Source organism: Gossypium raimondii, chromosome 6 (assembly GCF_025698545.1).
Source record: "Gossypium raimondii isolate GPD5lz chromosome 6, ASM2569854v1, whole genome shotgun sequence".
NCBI classification, from domain to species: Eukaryota; Viridiplantae; Streptophyta; class Magnoliopsida; order Malvales; family Malvaceae; genus Gossypium; species Gossypium raimondii.
The window spans coordinates 47284304-47302582 of NC_068570.1; the positions used below are offsets into that span (position 1 = coordinate 47284304).

The window sequence follows — 18279 nt, forward strand, 5'->3', positions numbered from 1 at the left end:
CACCAAAGTTGGTTTTTCAACTAACTTGCAACACTTTTTTTTGGGGGGATGCAAGCTTATTTTGCTTGAGGTTATCTACCTATAAATTAAACATCTATCTCTTATCTTAACAACTTACTTTGAAACATGTCAATTTGAGTTCAGGATTTCAAGTTATGATGATTTGAGTGAAGACTACGCAAGTAGAAATTTTTTGATGAGTTAAATAAAAGTTTGTTGCATTGAAGGGTTTGAAAGTCTCTTTATCCACCAATTGCTATTCTTTAGGCCTAAACATTAGAGTTTCATATCTCTTAGAAGTTTATTCAAGATGTTATATATTTAATTATTCATTTAAGTAAAATTTTAATTATATAAGACTTGTAAAATTGTATATTTTATTAGTTTTAAAAGTGTTTAATTACTTGTTTATTTATTAAATAGAGTTTGATTGTAGATTAAATTGTTAGTTTCAAATTTTATATTATTTTCTTGGGAGTTTATATTTATTGTAAACTTTATCATGTAAGTATTTATATAAAAGAGGCTTGGCCAATCATCTAGGAGAAAATTAAATAAAGTAGAACAAAGCTTTCTTTGAGAGTTGAGTGATTCTTCTCTTGTTTATTTTTGGAGTTTGTAACTTTAAAGTCTTTCAATGAATTATAAGTCTTCAACTTTTAAGCCTAATTACCAAAATTTCGAGGAGTTCTTATTCTATGGGTTTCGTAAGAGTCCAAGTCCAATCAATTTTTTTTATACAAGTTATCCAAGGTTTTGGTAGTCCTAATCTATCCTTCTCTTTCTATTTATTTTCTTTACTTCATCATTTTGAATCTAACTTATTTTAATTCTATATCTTATTATACACTCTTTTGATTAAGAATTTCATTTGGTACACTCATCCTTCTTTTAGGTAGATACAATATAATAAGTCCATCCTTTTTCTTTCTTATTTTTAGGACTTTTCAAACTTGACTTTGTGGTTTCTTGTGCTTGATCTTAGGGTTCCACATCTTTATGGCTTGTGGTAGAAAGCAATATAACATGTGACATAATCCATATTGTAGAGAGAGAATATAACAACATGAAATGCACTAAAAAACAATATGAAAGAGTCAAAACTTCACATACTAAAACACAATGCAAATGAGAGAGGTTGCACCTGAAACAATGTGGAAGAGAGTTGTAGATCCTTAAGAGTAGAAACCCAAAATAACATGATGCATTTAAAACTAAAAAAATAACATTGAGAGGAACTAGTGTTGTAGAATCGTTTAGAACTCCTAATATCACATTGTGTAAGATCACATTGTGTCCTCAGAGTGATGGCCTCATAATATGAGGTCTATGGATGCAGAATCAGAAGTGTAGAATCTATTTTCTATTGTTCTAGAATCGTGACTGCAAAATTTGTGGTTTGTAGCTACAAAATCATGACCGCAAAATTTGATCTACAGAATATGAGTGTGATGGATTTCAAGAGCTCTGAAAAAAACATGAATGTTAAGGGAGCTTCGAAAGACTCAAAAATAGAGAAACCTTCAAGAAACCTAAAAATGTAGATGAAGTGTGTTGGTAAAGCTTAGAGAAACCCAAAAAATCACATGCTTACTAAAATATTGGTTAAAACTTCATGAAACCCACAAATGGAGATGAAATTTGTTGATAATGCTTCAAGAAACCCATAACTGGAGAAAGTTTCAAGAAATCAAAAATTGAATTAATTTTTAAAAAAAAACCCCAAAATGAAATCAAACAGTGTAGATAAAATGTGTTGATGAAGCTTCAAAAACCAAAAAAATGGAGAAAGTTTCAAGAAAACCCAAAAAATGGATAGAACTTTCAGAAAACCAAAAAAGAAAAAGAAAAAATCTTTAATAAATCTAAAATAAAATGTGTTGATAAAATTTCAAGAAACCCTAAAAATGAAGGAGTCTTCATGAAAACTCAAAAATAGAGATAACCTTAAGAAACTTTAAATATGTATAGGCATAAGATAGGAGGAAATCCAAAAACTAAGATTTAAGTTATGGAACCCAAAAAAAACGTGGGGAAGAAACTCCAAAAAAAAAAAAGATAGATGAATCCAATGAGAACATAAAAGAGTCTTGAAGGGGGTTGAGACATGCATTTTTGCTCATTTCCTACAAATGATGCTGATTGTTTCAAGCAATGGTAGAGCCAAGGGTCAAGTAGAGGATGTGGTGGAGCTAAGGGGCAGGTAAGGGCCTTACCTCCATTAAATTGTAAAATTGTTCCATAGCCCTTTTAGAAAGCATAAGATTATAAGTTAGTACATTTGTAAAGTTGTACTTTGCCCCCCAAACATTTATAATTTACTTCTAGCTAGGGATTGCAAACCCCCTCCCCCCCGAATTCGATGGGTTCCAACTCGAGCCGTTAATGTTGGATTTAAAAAAATCAAGTTTAGGGCAGATAAAATTTAGAAAATAGTCTGGTTCGGGTCAAAGTTAGGCTTAAGGTGAACCCACCCTGCCCTAAAATATTTACAAAAATACCCTATATATATTAATTTTTAACTCCCACCCATTTAGCCCATTGCTTTTTCAATCTTCACGCATCTTTACTATTTTTTTTCCTCATAATTATTTCCCTTTAATAATTTTAGCCGATAATTGTATCAATGCTTCCACAATAATTATAATATGATCATTCACTTAGATCTACCATTCTTTTATAAAAAGGGAGATTGGTAGGGGTGAGCAAAACTCGATTCGACTCAAAAAAATCGAAAAAAAATTCGAATTTCGAGTTAAACGAATCGAGTTATTCGAGTTAATCGAGTTATTCGAATCAACTCGAATTTTTTTTTCGAATTTCGAGTTCGAATCGAGTTAAGTTTTCAAATTCGAATAACTCGAATAATTCGAATAATTCGAATATCAAACTATAATATTTGACAGTTTTACCCTAAACTCACAAACATTTTTACTTTTCCCTCAAAACTTTTACTCCTTCCCACTTTCCCCCTAGAACTTTTACTCCCCTCCCCTCCCAACCCCCCAATCTACCCAAAATCCATTTCCCACCAAAATTTTACTCTCTCATTTACTTTTTCTCAAAATTTTACTCCCAAAAACCCTCAAAACCTTTAATTTTCTCTCAAAATTTTTACTCATTCCCACTTTTCCCCTAAAACTTTTATTCTCTTTCCATCCCACCTCCCACCTCCCATCTACCCCAAACCCTCCCCCTCCAATTTTTTTAATATTTTCCTCCAAAATTTTACTCCCCTATTTACTTTCCTCAAACTTTTATTCCCCAAAACTTTTATTTTCCCCTAAACTTTTACTTCTCACTCTTTACTCTCAAATAAAAATCAAAATTATCCAAAAATCACTAAACATAAATAGTAATAATTTTATTTATATTTACTATTTATATTATTAAATTAAATTTCACATTTTATATTATTTATATTATTGAATTGTTTAGTCATATTGAATATTTATATTAAAATTGAATTATTAATTATGCCATAAAATATTCGTGTTAAAATTTTATATTTGTATCAATTTCACATTTTATTTTTGAAATAACTTTTATTAAAAAATCATATTTTACATTTAATATATTTTTAATTCCAAAATACATAATGACAAGAATCAAGATAACTGAAACAACTAAGCAAGCAAATAAACTAATCAGTATATAAAAAATTAATAAATAAATTATGAGGTGATGAAAGTTAATAAAAAATTTGATTAAGGTAGACAAATTTTATTATGATGGGTGACAACGGTTATAAGGACCCAAAATTATTTTTTTTTAAATTTAACTCGAACAAATATATTCGATTCAATTCGATTCGAATTCCATCTCACTCGACTCGATTCGAGAAAACTTCAAATAAAGTTAGGATGATAAAATGAGATTCGAAAACTCGATTAACTCGAAATTTTTTTATTCGATTCGATTCGATTCGATCGAATGCTCACCCCTAGAGATTGGTTTTTCCTTGAAAACTTAAACCAAAATTACCATGAAAGCTCTCTACAGAAATGGAGATTGCTTTTTCCTTAAGGGACACAACCAGAGATTATCGAATTTGACTGGAAAATGAAAAAAAAAAGATAAAATTCTATTCGGATTAAGTTGGGGTTGGATCTTTATTAAATTTTGGGCTTGGGCGAATTTGTTCTTAAAAATCGAGGTCAATGCGAGTTTGGGGCAGATTAGAAAAACTTTTAGATGAGTTTGGAGCAGGCAAAAAGCCGTCATACTAGGCCCCATTGCCATCCCTACTTCTAGCCCCCAAGAAAAATGTTTGGCTTCACCTTTGGTTTCAACCACTACAATATGAATCGGGTTTGAAAATGGTCTTGTGTAATTTTATGTTCCTATAAGATAAAGGTAGACTACGAAAACATTGGAGGTTATACTTTATGATACTCTTGGATGTCTAAGTTAATAAGGAAGAATAATAATGGAGAAAATAAGATAAGGTAAACCTTTATTTGTTGAACCTAAACTTGAACATTTAACTAAAGTACCAAAGTATAGGTTGAAAGAAAAGAAGTATATGGCGTAACATCCGCCAAATTAAAAGGTAAGAATTAAGAGTTGTTTTGTTTTAATTGACTTAAACAAGAGTTTAGGGTGAGTAGGGTCCATTATGTTTCTATGCTTCCTGTGTAGATAAATGGCACGATAGAATGTAGATATGTAATATGAATATGGGGTTAATTAATTTAAATAAGATAATGATTAAGATGCATTAACCAAATCCCGACATGAAGATGAATAGGGCATCATTACTTGCCATTTTGGATAGTTTTTAATCTTTTTCATTCCTTGACGCATCTAACTGCATACATGAATTGTGCTTAGAGTTGGTGAATTTTACTGACCAAGAGATTATTATATATGGTTTAAAAGGTTTAGGCCAAAACTTAACCCATAATTATGTAACATTAATATCATAAAACAAATTCCTAAATTGAATTAAAGTACAGCTGGTCTTCCATATTTTTAAAGGCATAAAGTGGCAACAGATTCATCTTTTGCACGGATTAGATTAATTAATAATTTCTATCACTATGGTTGACTAATTTAGAGAGGGAGAATAAAATAAAGCATCGATTCCAAGTTTTAATTTGTCTAATAGAATAAACCCAATTCAATTGGTGCATTGCAGATGATATTCACACCTTATTTTTCACTAATTAATTTTTAAAGTTATTGTGCATACCACTATTTGAGTTTAGTAAACAATATTGCTACTGATAATGAAGACAATTAAGATTGTTAATTGTTTTCTACACCATCTTGGTACTCTATTAACTTTTATTTTGATATTTGTATTCAACAAATTTTAAGATTATCTTACTCAAAAAATAGAAAAAATTTATGGTATAAAAATACTTATTGATAATAAACAATCCTTACGAAAGCTACTTAATAAATGCTCATCCAATGACCTTTTCATAAGTTATTGCCCTCATAGGATATCCTGAATCCCTTTGGGATAAATCCATTCTCCCAATATGATCCTATTTTATCTTACAGTAACCATTACATCTTTCTTCATGAAAATAAATAACTAGCAAATGGTAATCAAGTCATTTATCACAAAGACAAATGACTCGTGGCCACATTTACTTTTCATCTATCATGTAATGTGACTGCCTATAAATGTTTTAATGTTTATAGTATAAATATCACACCAAAAAATATATAAAATTAAATCAGCAGTGTCTACAAGCGTACGAGTCAAATTATAATATAGTAAAGTTTACAATGAAACACTGGTAAGTATTCTAATCATTGTACCCAAGAGATTGCGATTGGATAAATTATTATTAAATCAATTATAGACAATATTTACTAATCTAATCGAGTCACGAATTAGTAGTTCGAATCCAAATTAAAGTATTTATTGAACTAATTAAATTACTAAACCTAAGTTAACCTAATGGACTTTCATATTCCTAGTGTTAACAATGCGAACCTCTAACCTATGATCGATTATATCCCTAATTATCTAATTAAATAACTAATTATCCTCGATTGAATTATTTACCACCCTTAGTTAAGAATACCCTTCTAGCCTCATCTTCACTAAGGATTACCATCTAAGTCAGCCTTTCGGTCTCTTCCAAGGCATACGAATACCCTCCCAGTCCCACCGCTTGACACAAATTACACACGACAAGATACCCTTCTACTCTCACCTATCTCGATATTTTATCAGGGGCGTCACTCCCTAATATACTAAGTATCCTTAAATAAACAATCAATTTCGGATAAATAATTACTTAACAAATAAATCAGTTTAATAACTTAATCGTGCAAGATATAAATAAAGCACAATAATCTGTTCTCATATTCATACAACGATTAATTGATTAAATCAATGAAATATAAATAAAATAAGAGAATAAAAGAAAAAGAGTAAAGAGAATACTAATGAATATATATTGAAGCGGAGACTCGGAGCAATCTCTGCTTGCAAGTGTCTTTACATCAAAATAGAAAAGCTCTGACTAAACGAACATAAAAAGAAAATACAAAGAAAACTAAATAGTAAAATTGTGTTTGATGGATGAATTCCCTAATTTGTCTTTTGGAAGTCATCCGCTCTGATGCCCAAGATAAAACATATCCCCGATTAGATTTAATAAATGACATATTAGTCTTTCAATTGATTTGCTCATTTCCAATTAGACTAAGGACATGTTTAGGTTCATCTATTAATACAAGTTGTTGTTCTGTGTTATGATTCATCCATATAATACCACGTAGTATTAGTTAAACATTAGATAATCAAGAAGCTAATATTTGTTTCTATTTTGCTTTGAATGCGAAAACTATTGAGGATAATATACAAATGGTATTAATATAATTCATTAATAATTTTATTAAACCTGTTCAAAAATTACAAATATATAAATGAATATACTACACTTAAGACATTATATCCAACATAAATACCATAAATCCACAGGTTTTAAGGAGATCCATTCAAACTACATTACCCTTTCAAACTGATTATGTTCCTCTAAAAGATTTGTATCAATTGCCTTGTTGTTAAGGAGATCCTTCTGAAAAGAAATATATGAGTTAATGCTCCATGCCCTCTATGTAAAAAGGAAGTTGAATCCATGGAAGACCTTTTTGTCCAACGTGACTTCGCCGAAGCTAGCTAGTTTAGATCTCCCTTCTCTCTTAGGATCAGCGATATCACCCCCCTCGTGAAGAAATAAACTCATATTCAACAAAACTCCTCCTAATCCTCTAGGCGTCATAATCAGGCTCAATGACATGAGTCACTCTATCCTCTCCTCCTAGATGTAGCATTCCCCCACCCTTTCAACAAGAACCTTGGAAATTGGAATCCCCCTGTGTGGACTTGGCCTCCATAGATGCAGAAATCCAAAAAGTAACCTCATTGGAGGTGCTATCATCCGACATGACAATGACATGTGTTTCATCTCGGTCAAAAGTCACAAAACCACCTCGTAACTAGAGGCCAGAAATTTGATCCTCCATGTTTCTCTTAAAAATCACAATATCTTATCTTGACTTTCCTTAAGAAATTGCAAGTGGACTAACATTATTCTTAACAAATCAAAGGTGGGGTGGAGACTTTTCCCAACCTTCCAGGACGTCTAAAAATTCGAAACTCAACCAAGATTGTTTACGATAGCAGCCACAATCAACAAATCAAAAAGTAGACAAGTAGCCAGGCAAAGTACGCTTCAAGGACTACATTTATTTCTCATGGCCACCATCTTCATTTGCTCTAGACTTATTTGCCATGTACCAAAAAACCATTATGACATTTATTTTATTTTTAACATATAATTATATGTTATTTACTAATTTTGTTTATATAATCTAATATATTTTATTGATGAGAGACATTTTGACCTACTAAATGCTTAACTAAATTATATAGTATTTATAGTTAATTATTATTGAATGCTAAAATAATTAGACAAAATTGTATATGATTTTTTTTTTGTTATCGATATTCTTGTGTCACGAGCCGCAGTTTAAAGCCCGTGACCATCGCACCAAATGCATCCAATGGAGGTCTATTGCTTAGATGGGGATCATTTGGCCTACGAGAACTGGCCCAATTCAAAGAGCTATTGGAGAAGCCTATCAGATTGAAGCCTGGTTGGCCCGATAAGCAAGAAATGGGCTAATATGGTAACTAATCTTAGAAGATAGAGGGAATCATAACTTGTAAAGATTAGATTAGATTTGATAAGGCTTATCTTGTATATCCCTAAAATTAAGGGATATGGTTAAATCTCATCCGTCGATGTAAATGTATCTTGACCGTCGGTTTTGGGGGAGCTCAACTATAAATAGAGAGTCTCCCCCTCAGTTGTACTCATTTCATTCATTGTTTCATTATTCTTTGTGAATAAGAGAATAGAGAGCATTTACTCAAACACTTTGCGAGTGTTCTTTCTGTTGTTCTTTGTTGTTCTTCTTTTGGCACAATCGCTTCCGCTTTACAAATGGGTGCCTTGGAGGAGTTCTAAACAATCCTCACTTTTGGGCGTAAAGGCTGACTTAGGCGAGTTTGGAGCAAACGGATCGCCTAAGGCCGCACGGTTTGCGAGACGAAAGGTCTAGCCCCGTGACAAGTGGTATCCGAGCCAAGTTTTGAACCAAGTGATATTCGAGTTGGTTCGAAGGCACCGTTGGGATGTCAAGAGAAGAGTTCGAACAAAGGTGGGCGAGGAAGTCTTTGAGGGAGATGTTGTCGGCTGTTGAGGAACGCGTGGGTAAACTTGAGGAGTCCATGGAGGACGCAAAAGAGTCGGGCAATGCGCTTGGGGAAAGCATTGATGACTTCAGGGAGCAGTCCAAGGGCTTTGTTACCGCGTGTCTCACTTCCCAAAAGGATAACGTGCGAGAGTTGCTAGATTCCCAAAAGAAGAAGCTAACGGAGAGAAACGATGCTCTCAAGGCCATGATGATGGCTTTGAAGGAGGAAACAATGGCCACGACGAGGGCTTTAGGCACAAGAATAGAGAAGCTCGAGGGAGAGCTGGCCTTGTGTCGAGCAGCCGTGGGGAATGGAGTGGCAAATGCAGCACTCAGTAACGAGGATGTCCCGAAGCTGAAAGAGTTTGTGGGGACAAGGTCTGCATGCGATGTGGACAATTTCTTGTGGAGGATGGAAAACTACTTCCGTGCCAAAGGCATCATGGATGATGCGGATAAGGTAAACACTGCTTCAATGTTTCTTACTGACATTGCGCTTTTATGGTGGCGAGGTAGGACCACAGATAAAAGGCAAGGTGAGATTGGGACGTGGCAAGAGTTCCAATGCGAATTGAAGGGACAGTTTTACCCAGAATTTGCCGAGGAAGAAGCTCGGGCAAAGTTGCAAGGTATATCACAATGGGGCACAGTGGGGGAGTATGTTCAAGAGTTTAAGGAACTCATGCTCCAAGTTTCAGATGTGACCGAGGAAGAAGTATTGCTTGCTTTTCAGAATGGATTGAAGCCGTGGGTCAGACAGGAGGTGGAACAAAGAGGTGTCCAAAAGCTGTCGGAAGCCATGACGGTAGTTGAGTCCGTGGTCAAGTTTGGTCTAGGGAAAGACAAGCTTGGGTCTTCCAAGTCCGAGGAAAGGGGCGTATGTGAAATGGATCACAAGTAAGATATTGTTGATGGCAATGGCAACGGCGACAATGGTGGTAAAGGAAAACCACGAGTTGGGAAGAAGAAACCCAAGAGGAAAAGGGACAAGTTGAAATGCTTTCTTTCCGACGGTCCACACATGTTAAAGAAATGTCCGAAGAAATCCGCGCTTAAGGAAAAGCCGGTGGGTAAGGCCTTGGTACTTGGTTCGAGCGCAAGGGGTGTCAAAACCAAGGAGGCCGAAAGCGAGAAGAAGCCAGTGGAGTGTTTCTTGTGTCATGGTCTACATAGGTTGCGGAAGTGTCCAAGAAAGTCCGTCATCGAGGGGAACGATGGAGCAGACAAGGAGCCCAAGAAGCTTGGTTCGAGCAAGGGAAAAGCCGAAGCCAAGAGGGCAAAGAAGAGCAAAAAGAAGCGAGTAAAGTACTTCTTGTGCCGCGGTCTGCATGAGTTGCAGAACTGTCCAAAGTAAGCCGGAGTCAAAAGAAAGGCAACGTCTGAGCTTGGTGAGTCATCGGAGGGGCTTCCACCCAAGGAAGAGGTGAGTTTGTCATCGGACTTAGAGGAAAGAGTTGCGATGAAAACAGTGAAGCTGGGACCAATGAGGCTCAAGTTGAGTGAAGCGTCGGAGTTGGCTGAGTCATCGACAAGGCTTCCACCTATAGGAGAGGTGGGTGGTGCAAAGGTACATTCGGAACACTGTGATAGTTTTTTGCATTCTAACTCGTTGACTTGGCAAGAACGTAGGGGCCCTTTTGAAGTTCTTGAGCAAAGAGGCCGAGAGACTGTGGGCAAAGCGAAGCCAAGGGTGGTGAATCACGAGGATTCTATTCGAGCAAAGTTAGAATGTGGACAAGAGAGTGACATAACTTCTTGTCATCGAGATGTACAAATGAGTCGGTTCGAGTGAATAAGCGACGTAAGCCGAAGCAAAAGTCCCGAAGGAAGGGAAAAGCTAAGGCGTCGAGACGAGACCAAGGCGAATCAAGTCAGTGCCATTCGGAAGTCACAACGAGGACGTTGCGAGAATGGGTGGGGGAGAATGTCACGGGCCGCAGTTTAAAGCCTGTGACCATCGCACCAAATGCATCCAATAGAGGTTTATTACTCAGATAGGGATCATTTGGCCTACGAGACTGGCCCGATTCAAAGAGCTATTGGAGAAGCCTGTCAGATTGAAGCCTGGTTGGCCCGATAAGCAAGAAATGGGCTAATATGGTAACTAATCTTAGAAGATAGAGGGAATCATATCTTGTAAAGATTAGATTAGATTTGATAAAGCTTATCTTGTAAATCCCTAAAATTAAGGGATATGGTTAAATCTCATCCATCGATGTAAATGTATCTTGACCGTCAGTTTTGGGGGAGCTCAACTATAAATAGAGAGCCTCCCCCTCAGTTGTACTCACTCCATTCATTGTTTCATTATTCTTTGTGAATAAGAGAATAGAGAGCATTTACTCAAACATTTTGCGAGTGTTCTTTCTGTTGTTCTTTGTTGTTCTTCTTTTGGCACAATCGCTTCCGCTTTACAAATGGGTGCCTTGGAGGAGTTTTAAAGAATCCTCACTTTTGGGCGTAAAGGCTGATTTAGGCGAGTTTGGAGCAAATGAATCACCTAAGGCCGCACGGTTTGCGAGACGAAAGGTCTAGCGCCGTGACACTTGCACTAACATATTGCATACGATGATTTAATTTTAAGTTTTATTGTTTAAAGAATTTTAAGAATTTTTTTCTCAAGTATTATTAATACTTTTGTTTAGAGTTTAAAATTATATGATTGTTTAATTATGATGTAATTATATTATATTAGAGAACTAGAATTGCTTATGATTATAAGAGGACCTAATTACTATCTAATAATAACAGTTTCCTCCAATTACATTTATGAAATGGGCAAGGTTTGATTTCATTCAAGATTCCAGATCAAGCCTTAAACATGAATGGATGTATATCTATCTGTTTGGATAGTTAGAGGTAAAACAAGAAATCAATCCCCATTACTTGCTACATTTGGCCACCCTTGATCAGCCTGTAACTTCACAAACTCAGCCAAGAGCTTGATTTCATCTTCCTTCAAACGTGGTCCAAATGTGCATTGTCCCCTCGGCGTGCAGCTCTCGCCAAACCCCTTCAAACAAACCACACAAATCATCATAAAAATGTTAGATACAGTAGGGAGGATCTCAATTTTCTATGTAAATTCTTACAGGCATTCTTCCCTTGCCATAGTATGTGATACGGTATATATCGTCTTCAGTGACAACCCCATTCCTGTAGGATAGTCATTCAATCAAATAAGCTTTGAAAATATCTAATTCAAGAAGAACATATTACCTTTCTAGGTCCTTTGTAAAGAGTGTTGCACCCTAAAAATGAACATGGAAGGGTGGATTAGAGAGGAAATAATAGAAACAGTGATCATCTATAGTCGATGAAATACAAAAAAGTGTCTCACTGGTTGAATTATGTTTCCACCTCCATCATGACATCCAATACAGGCCTGTCCAAACAATGTGGCCCCTCTCTGTATATCTACGCTTTGTGCAATAGCTGCATATCACGATAGTTTTAAGCAATGAATTGGGTAATTTCAGTTAAAGTGAGAGCAATGAATTGTGTGGGATTGGGTACCTGGGGTGTTGCAGATAGGAGATAAGGCCACGAATGCAGCAACAAGAGGTGGAAACATGTTCTTGAAATGCGGTATTTTAACTTGTTCGACATGTTTGAGCTTTGAAGGAGCTTGATTTGCATTACCCTTTGGAAACCCTCATTTTTTTATTTCACTCAGTCGGCAACAACTTATATGATTCATAGACGCACACAATGGAGAAAGAAGGAGAATGGAAAGGGTAACATATTACCTTTACAAGGAGACAACGAGGGACGTAGCTGCAAGGAGACACTGCAGAAAGAATCTCCATTTTCTCTGTGTTTTAGTTGTCTGAAATTGAAATTGAAATCGAAGTGCCCCCAGGTCATGGAAGACAAACTAATCAGTTCAAAGTGAAATAATATAGCCCAGCGATTTGGCCCAATTCTTCCATTTTCTATTTTGGGCTGGATTAAATTGGACCAAACATCAAAATCCCTTCATCATGAATATTTTTAAAATATTTTACCAAGATTTTTTAAAATTACAAATTATACTGATATTGTCCTCACAACCTTTTCAAGATTTTATCAAATTAATACCAATCTTTAGATTTTAAACACATCATAATTTCTAATGTTATACCAGTATTTTTAATACATACCAACATTTATAAGGAATATCTTTAGATATTTTGATATATCAAAATTTTCTTTTATCATCTGGCCTATGAAAACCATGGCTTATATCAAAATTTCTTATATTATAACAATATTTCTAGCGTGATACTACCAAAATCTCTAAGTAAATACTAAAATTGTTAACCGAGACCAAAATCAAAATTTCTAAATCTCTAACCAAATATTGAAACCTCTAACATATAAATATTGAAATCTCTAACATATACCCAAATTTCTAATAGTTACCAAAATTTGTAAACAAATACCAAAGTCTCTAATGGATACCAAAATTTGTAACCAAAATCTGTAACAAATATTGAAATTTTCTAACCGACTGCCAAAATCTCTAACAGGGACAAAAAAGAAAAATTTAACGAAAACTTAAATTTTTTACTGGATACAAACATTTCTAACGTAATACCAATATATGTAATGGGATAGCAAAATTTCATATTCTTCGCGCTCGGGAACTTAGGTCCAATAAATTCAAATCAAAATTTCCGAATTCCAATTACCTAAATTTGATATTTTTTAAAACAAAGTTTTTTTCCTTCAAACCTTCATTCTTTTTTCTTTTCTCTTTCAAAATCTAGCGACTAAACTCAAAAATAGTTTTCAAAACTATTCTTCTTTTCTTTTCTTCAAATCAAAATCAACACTCAAAGAATATTCTTTTAGAATCTTTCAATTTTTTAACACCCAAATCTTTTATGAAAACAAAACAGAGATGAAAATTTCTTCATGCAAATAAATCTCTCCCAATTATTTTTATTATTAAGGCAAAAACAGAGATAGTTTTGATTATAATAAAGAAAAAATCAATGAAGTTTTATTTTTCCAAGTTGAAAAGTCTATATGTTTAATAACAGAAGCAAAAGAAACAATGGGTATCTTTTACTAAATAACGAGGGAAAGGGATTAAGGGTAATTTATTTATGATTTGTACTTGAAATTTTTGAACAATTTGATTTAATAAAATTTCATCATTTATAATTATCCTTAATAGTTTTTGCATGCAAAGAAAAATGTAAGTAAGTATTGATTCACTAATTACTTAATATTTAACTAATGCTAAGTTGGATTATGTGGTTGGATCATAATGTAAAAAACAACTTATATTAATAGGTAACATAAAAGGTCCATAGTCTGATGAAATGAAATTGAGTAAAGAATCTAATCAATTACTCAATTAGTCATGCCGTGTTCTTCGGTGGATCAAATATGATAATTACGGATCATACCGATTCACCAATTGTATGTCGTCCAACACTAAACCAAGAGGACTTTCTCGATTTTGATGAAAAAGGAGGTTGTAAAATGAATGAGCTTATCTCTTAAACAAAAGAATTAACAAATATTGAATTAGAGAATATATGTGTGATTTCATTATTTCACGGGAAACTTTATTATCTAGAACTATTTATAAAAAGAAGAATAATAACAGTATTATAGAAGTGTAGCTTTCAAATGACACGTTAGCAGGGTCGTTTTTCTCGTTTGGGTTGGAGAGATTGGGAGAAAAAAAGGCATAATTTCCTGTCAATCCTTATACTTTTAAAAATTTTAAATTTAGTTTTTTTACTTTTAATTTTAAAAATTTAATCTCTTTACTTGTTTTTAAATTTAAGAATGCAATCCATCAATTTTTTATTTTAATAAATAAAGTTTAAGCGAAAACATTGTTAATTTATATATATCTTAAATTTGAATATGTGTTATCACTTAATTTTATTATTTAAATCAAACATTTAAATATTAAAATGTTGTATATTTAAAATCAGTAGAAATTTAATAAAAGTGTAGTCAATTTTATTTTAATTTTAAAACCATTCGAGCATTAGGATTAAATTCCAAAAATTAAAGTAGAATACTAAATTTGGTGAGATGGGAAGATGTGTTTGTGTTATGGGTCGTAGATTAAAGCCTGTGACCATTATGCACAAAACAATTCATACAAGTCAACTTATTAAATAAGGCTCATTTAACCCACATAAAGTGGCTCGATTCATGGAATCTATGGAGAAGCTCATCTACTAAAGACCTTGGTGGCCTACTAAAACAATCTAGTAAAATTAAAGTTACCTGGGTAAATAGTGTATATCCTAGAGAAATAAGATTGTATAAATTTTAAATCCAGTTGGTTCTGGGGAGCTCAACTATAAATAGAGGTCTTCCATACATTTGTAATTATTTCATTCATAGTTTGAGTATATTTGAAAGTATTTACTCAAACAATTAGTGTGTTATTTTCCTTTGACTTTTCTATTCTTTGTTGCTTTTCTGTTCGAGTTTATTTTCGCTATACTTTTATGCCTTAGAGAATTTCTGTGGGGATTTTCACTTTGCGAGAGTTAGGCTGACTTAGGTGCATTTGAAGCGAAGAAATCGCCTAAAGCCCGTGAATTGCAAGACGAAAGGTCTAGCCCTGTGACATCTCGACCTACAATAGAAGGGGGACTCGATGTTAGAAGAATGGAGGAATTGAATTGCTTTTTCTTGATGATGATTGGTTATCATCTTGTGTTAAGTAAGAATAAGTTATGGGTGCAGATCTTACCGTCTAAATATAAATGGGAAGCTACTCTTCCTTTTTTCCGAGTGAGAATTGTTCTTGGCTTTGAAAAGGAATTTGTAAGACTTGAAATAATGTTTGTGATGGTATAATTTGGACCATTGGAAATGGTCAGCATGTAGACTTTCAGAAAGATAAGTGGTTGCCGAATCATGGACCTCTAATTAATAGTGCGGTGCAGCAAAATATCGATGCCTCTAGCTTTACTCTGGTCGCATCAATGGTAGATTCGAACGGGCTTGGGATTGGTCCCAGTTCGGGCATTTAATTTCTCATGACGCAGTGAATACTATTGCAACCATCGTTCCACCTATGGAAAATGACTTAGATGATGTACATGGCTGGAAATGGAATCCTCAAAGGAATTTCAATGTGAAATCAGCGTATCCATTACAAGCTGATAGAGACTCGAGATGGAAGGTGATGTGGAAGTTCAATGGTGGCAAAGGATACGGTCATTCTTATTGGTTGGCATTTAGCATGAAATTACTCACAAATGAAGAAAGAGTTGGGAGACATCTTGCAAGTAGTGATTCCTGTATTTTTTGCTCGAACATCAAGGAAGATACTGGCCATGTACTGCGCTCTCACTGCTATGTAGTCTGTGCTTGGGGAAGCCTGATTAAAATGTATTTTAATTGATGTAATTATAGTGTTTCTTCCCTCTTAAGCAAAAAGAAAAAGCGGAATGGAGTTTGTAACATTTAATGAAAGTGTAACAAGAAAAACAAAAACCTAAATGACTGACAGGAACCAACTATTGTCGTTATTATTACATTATTGAGTCCTTTCAATGTTAAACACAAACTAAAAGCAGCAGCTTATAATTATATATGTTTCTATAAAAACAGAATCAAATAAATGCCTGTCTGGATTGGATTGGATTCAGTTGTTAACCTAATTTCTTGACGATGGCTTCATGAACTTTCAAACCTCCCTTCCATTTCCCACTCCAGACTTCATACAAACCAAAATAAAGCCTTTTGTCGGGTATGTCTTGAATAGGTTCGATAGTGAAGGAATCATCGGTTGGAACCATAATGGGGTCCTTAGGCAAGTTGTCTAGTTCCTTGAGCCTTTTCCACTTGTACTTGCCTTTCTTCCCTACCTTGGCCATCAAGAAAATAGGTGCCCCGCTCCATCCAAAAGAATCCCTTCTGAAGCTGAGTTTAAAGCTGATTTCATATCTGGTTGAAGGCTCTAGTTTCACTGAACCCGTTACTTCCAACCAAGATACCTGAATCAGCTCTGCTGCTTCCTGCTCACTAAACAACCACGTTTCCACTACCATTATTTTTACTTCCACACAAATTTAATCAACTTATTTCTCCAAAAATGCAAGGATAATGAATAAATAAATAAGATTTGTTCAAACTCGTACTCTGGAATAGGTGAGCGAGGAATGCGCCAATAACGAGTGTCACTTCCCCATACAATGTTAAATGCTTTGGGTTTAAATATAAAACCTCCCTGCAAAATATAAGGAAAAATAACTTTTCAGAGACATTTTAATTATTTTCCTGATAACCAAACAACACGTTTGGTTCATCCTTCAAATTTTGATTGATATTACTATGTACTTACCTCGTTTGCTATGATAGCATTGGGATCTGCTTCTTGATGAGACTTGCTAGCCATTGTGAAGATGAAGAGCTTGTTATGTTTTGAAATGAAATGTGAGCCCTATTTTTATAAAGGGTGAGGGTAGTGGTAGGAACGAATTTTTTATTTTTATTTTTATTTTTTCTCAATATGACTCCTCAAAGAAAAGGATAAGAAAACAAGTTGGCAAACGAAAAGAATCCGACTTTTTTTGATGAATGAACCGTGTATATCTGAATTCATATTAACTTTTAATTATGCCAATTACTAAATTTTCAAGCTTTAATTATTAGAATTTTGAGTCTTTTTAAGGGTGTAAATGAACAGAACATTTGATGAACTGTTTGTGAACCGTTCGTATAATGTTCATTTATTAAGCTAAATAAACGAGTATGAACAAAAAATTTATGTTCGTTTAATAAACAAACGAACATGAACAGATGTGTGTTCGGTTCGTTTATGTTCACAAACAAGCTAGTTTATTAACTTGTTTGCTTATTAATGATATTTTCTTATAAAATTTCCATTAGCATATATTAATAAAATTATTTTGATTTGTATTTTTTTCATTTATAATATAATTATTAATATTTATATTTAACTATTTTATATCTAAACAATATATGCGTGTCTATGTATGTATTTATTTATTATTTGTTTGTTTATTATTTATTAACATTATTCGTGAACATGTTCGTTAATGTTCGTGAACATTAAACAAACGAACATGAACAAAAAATTGACATTCTTAACAAACACAAACTAAACACGAACAATCTTAAAAATAAACAAACGAACCTAAACAAAGGTTTATAGGACTAATTCTTTTAGATTAGTATACAAAGCTTTTTAGAAGAGATGAGTGTATCCCGTTTAATTGATTTACTCAAAGGTGGCTGTATGTATATATAAAATTAAAGTTGCATTTATTTCCATACATTTCATGTTTCATGGGTTTAATTTCATATGGTGTTTTTTCCCTTAAGAGTGTTGGTAGTCGAAAAGAAAGTCATGTGTGGTGCTTATCATTAACATCTTTGGAATCCAATGAACATACGTGAAACTGTAAGCCCCACCGAAAAAAGTTGAAGGAATTCCTTTCCCATGGTCGGCCAGAAGAATATTTAACCAAATTATTAAACAATTCTTCTTCTTTTTTTAAAATTTGGGATGTAGTTCTTATCATTAACATCTTTGCATGTATGCATATCTTTGTC

The 18279-nt window shown here is 33.9% G+C and overlaps 2 protein-coding genes across 2 annotated transcripts; both read right to left on the reverse strand.

The window, feature by feature from the left end:
• Positions 1 to 11461: 11461 nt before the first annotated feature.
• LOC105774852 (cytochrome c6, chloroplastic) lies at positions 11462 to 12596 on the reverse strand. The gene is made up of 6 exons (XM_012597419.2): positions 12480 to 12596; positions 12247 to 12373; positions 12071 to 12165; positions 11950 to 11981; positions 11823 to 11886; positions 11462 to 11743 (listed from the first exon to the last, which is right to left on the reverse strand). The coding sequence occupies exons 1-6, from the start codon at positions 12537 to 12539 to the stop codon at positions 11603 to 11605; spliced, it is 519 nt and encodes a 172-aa protein (XP_012452873.1). The 5' UTR covers positions 12540 to 12596; the 3' UTR covers positions 11462 to 11602.
• A 3608-nt stretch (positions 12597 to 16204) lies between these two features.
• LOC105774710 (protein PHLOEM PROTEIN 2-LIKE A9) lies at positions 16205 to 17179 on the reverse strand. Its single transcript, XM_012597269.2, has 3 exons — positions 17045 to 17179; positions 16842 to 16930; positions 16205 to 16725 (listed from the first exon to the last, which is right to left on the reverse strand). The coding sequence occupies exons 1-3, from the start codon at positions 17096 to 17098 to the stop codon at positions 16353 to 16355; spliced, it is 516 nt and encodes a 171-aa protein (XP_012452723.1). The 5' UTR covers positions 17099 to 17179; the 3' UTR covers positions 16205 to 16352.
• Positions 17180 to 18279: the final 1100 nt, after the last annotated feature.

Excerpts from the sequence above, each read along its gene's own strand:
- LOC105774852 (XM_012597419.2), bottom strand. The coding sequence starts at position 12,539 with ATGGAGATTCTTTCTGCAGTGTCTCCTTGCAGCTACGTCCCTCGTTGT. Across the intron at positions 12,374-12,479 it reads CTCGTTGTCTCCTTGTAAAG|GGTAATGCAAATCAAGCTCC; the intron begins GTAATATGTTAC and ends GGGTTTCCAAAG. Across the intron at positions 11,744-11,822 it reads ATGGCAAGGGAAGAATGCCT|GGGTTTGGCGAGAGCTGCAC; the intron begins GTAAGAATTTAC and ends GTTTGTTTGAAG.
- LOC105774710 (XM_012597269.2), bottom strand. The coding sequence starts at position 17,098 with ATGGCTAGCAAGTCTCATCAAGAAGCAGATCCCAATGCTATCATAGCA. Across the intron at positions 16,931-17,044 it reads ATGCTATCATAGCAAACGAG|GGAGGTTTTATATTTAAACC; the intron begins GTAAGTACATAG and ends TATATTTTGCAG. Across the intron at positions 16,726-16,841 it reads CCTCGCTCACCTATTCCAGA|TGAGCAGGAAGCAGCAGAGC; the intron begins GTACGAGTTTGA and ends GTGGTTGTTTAG.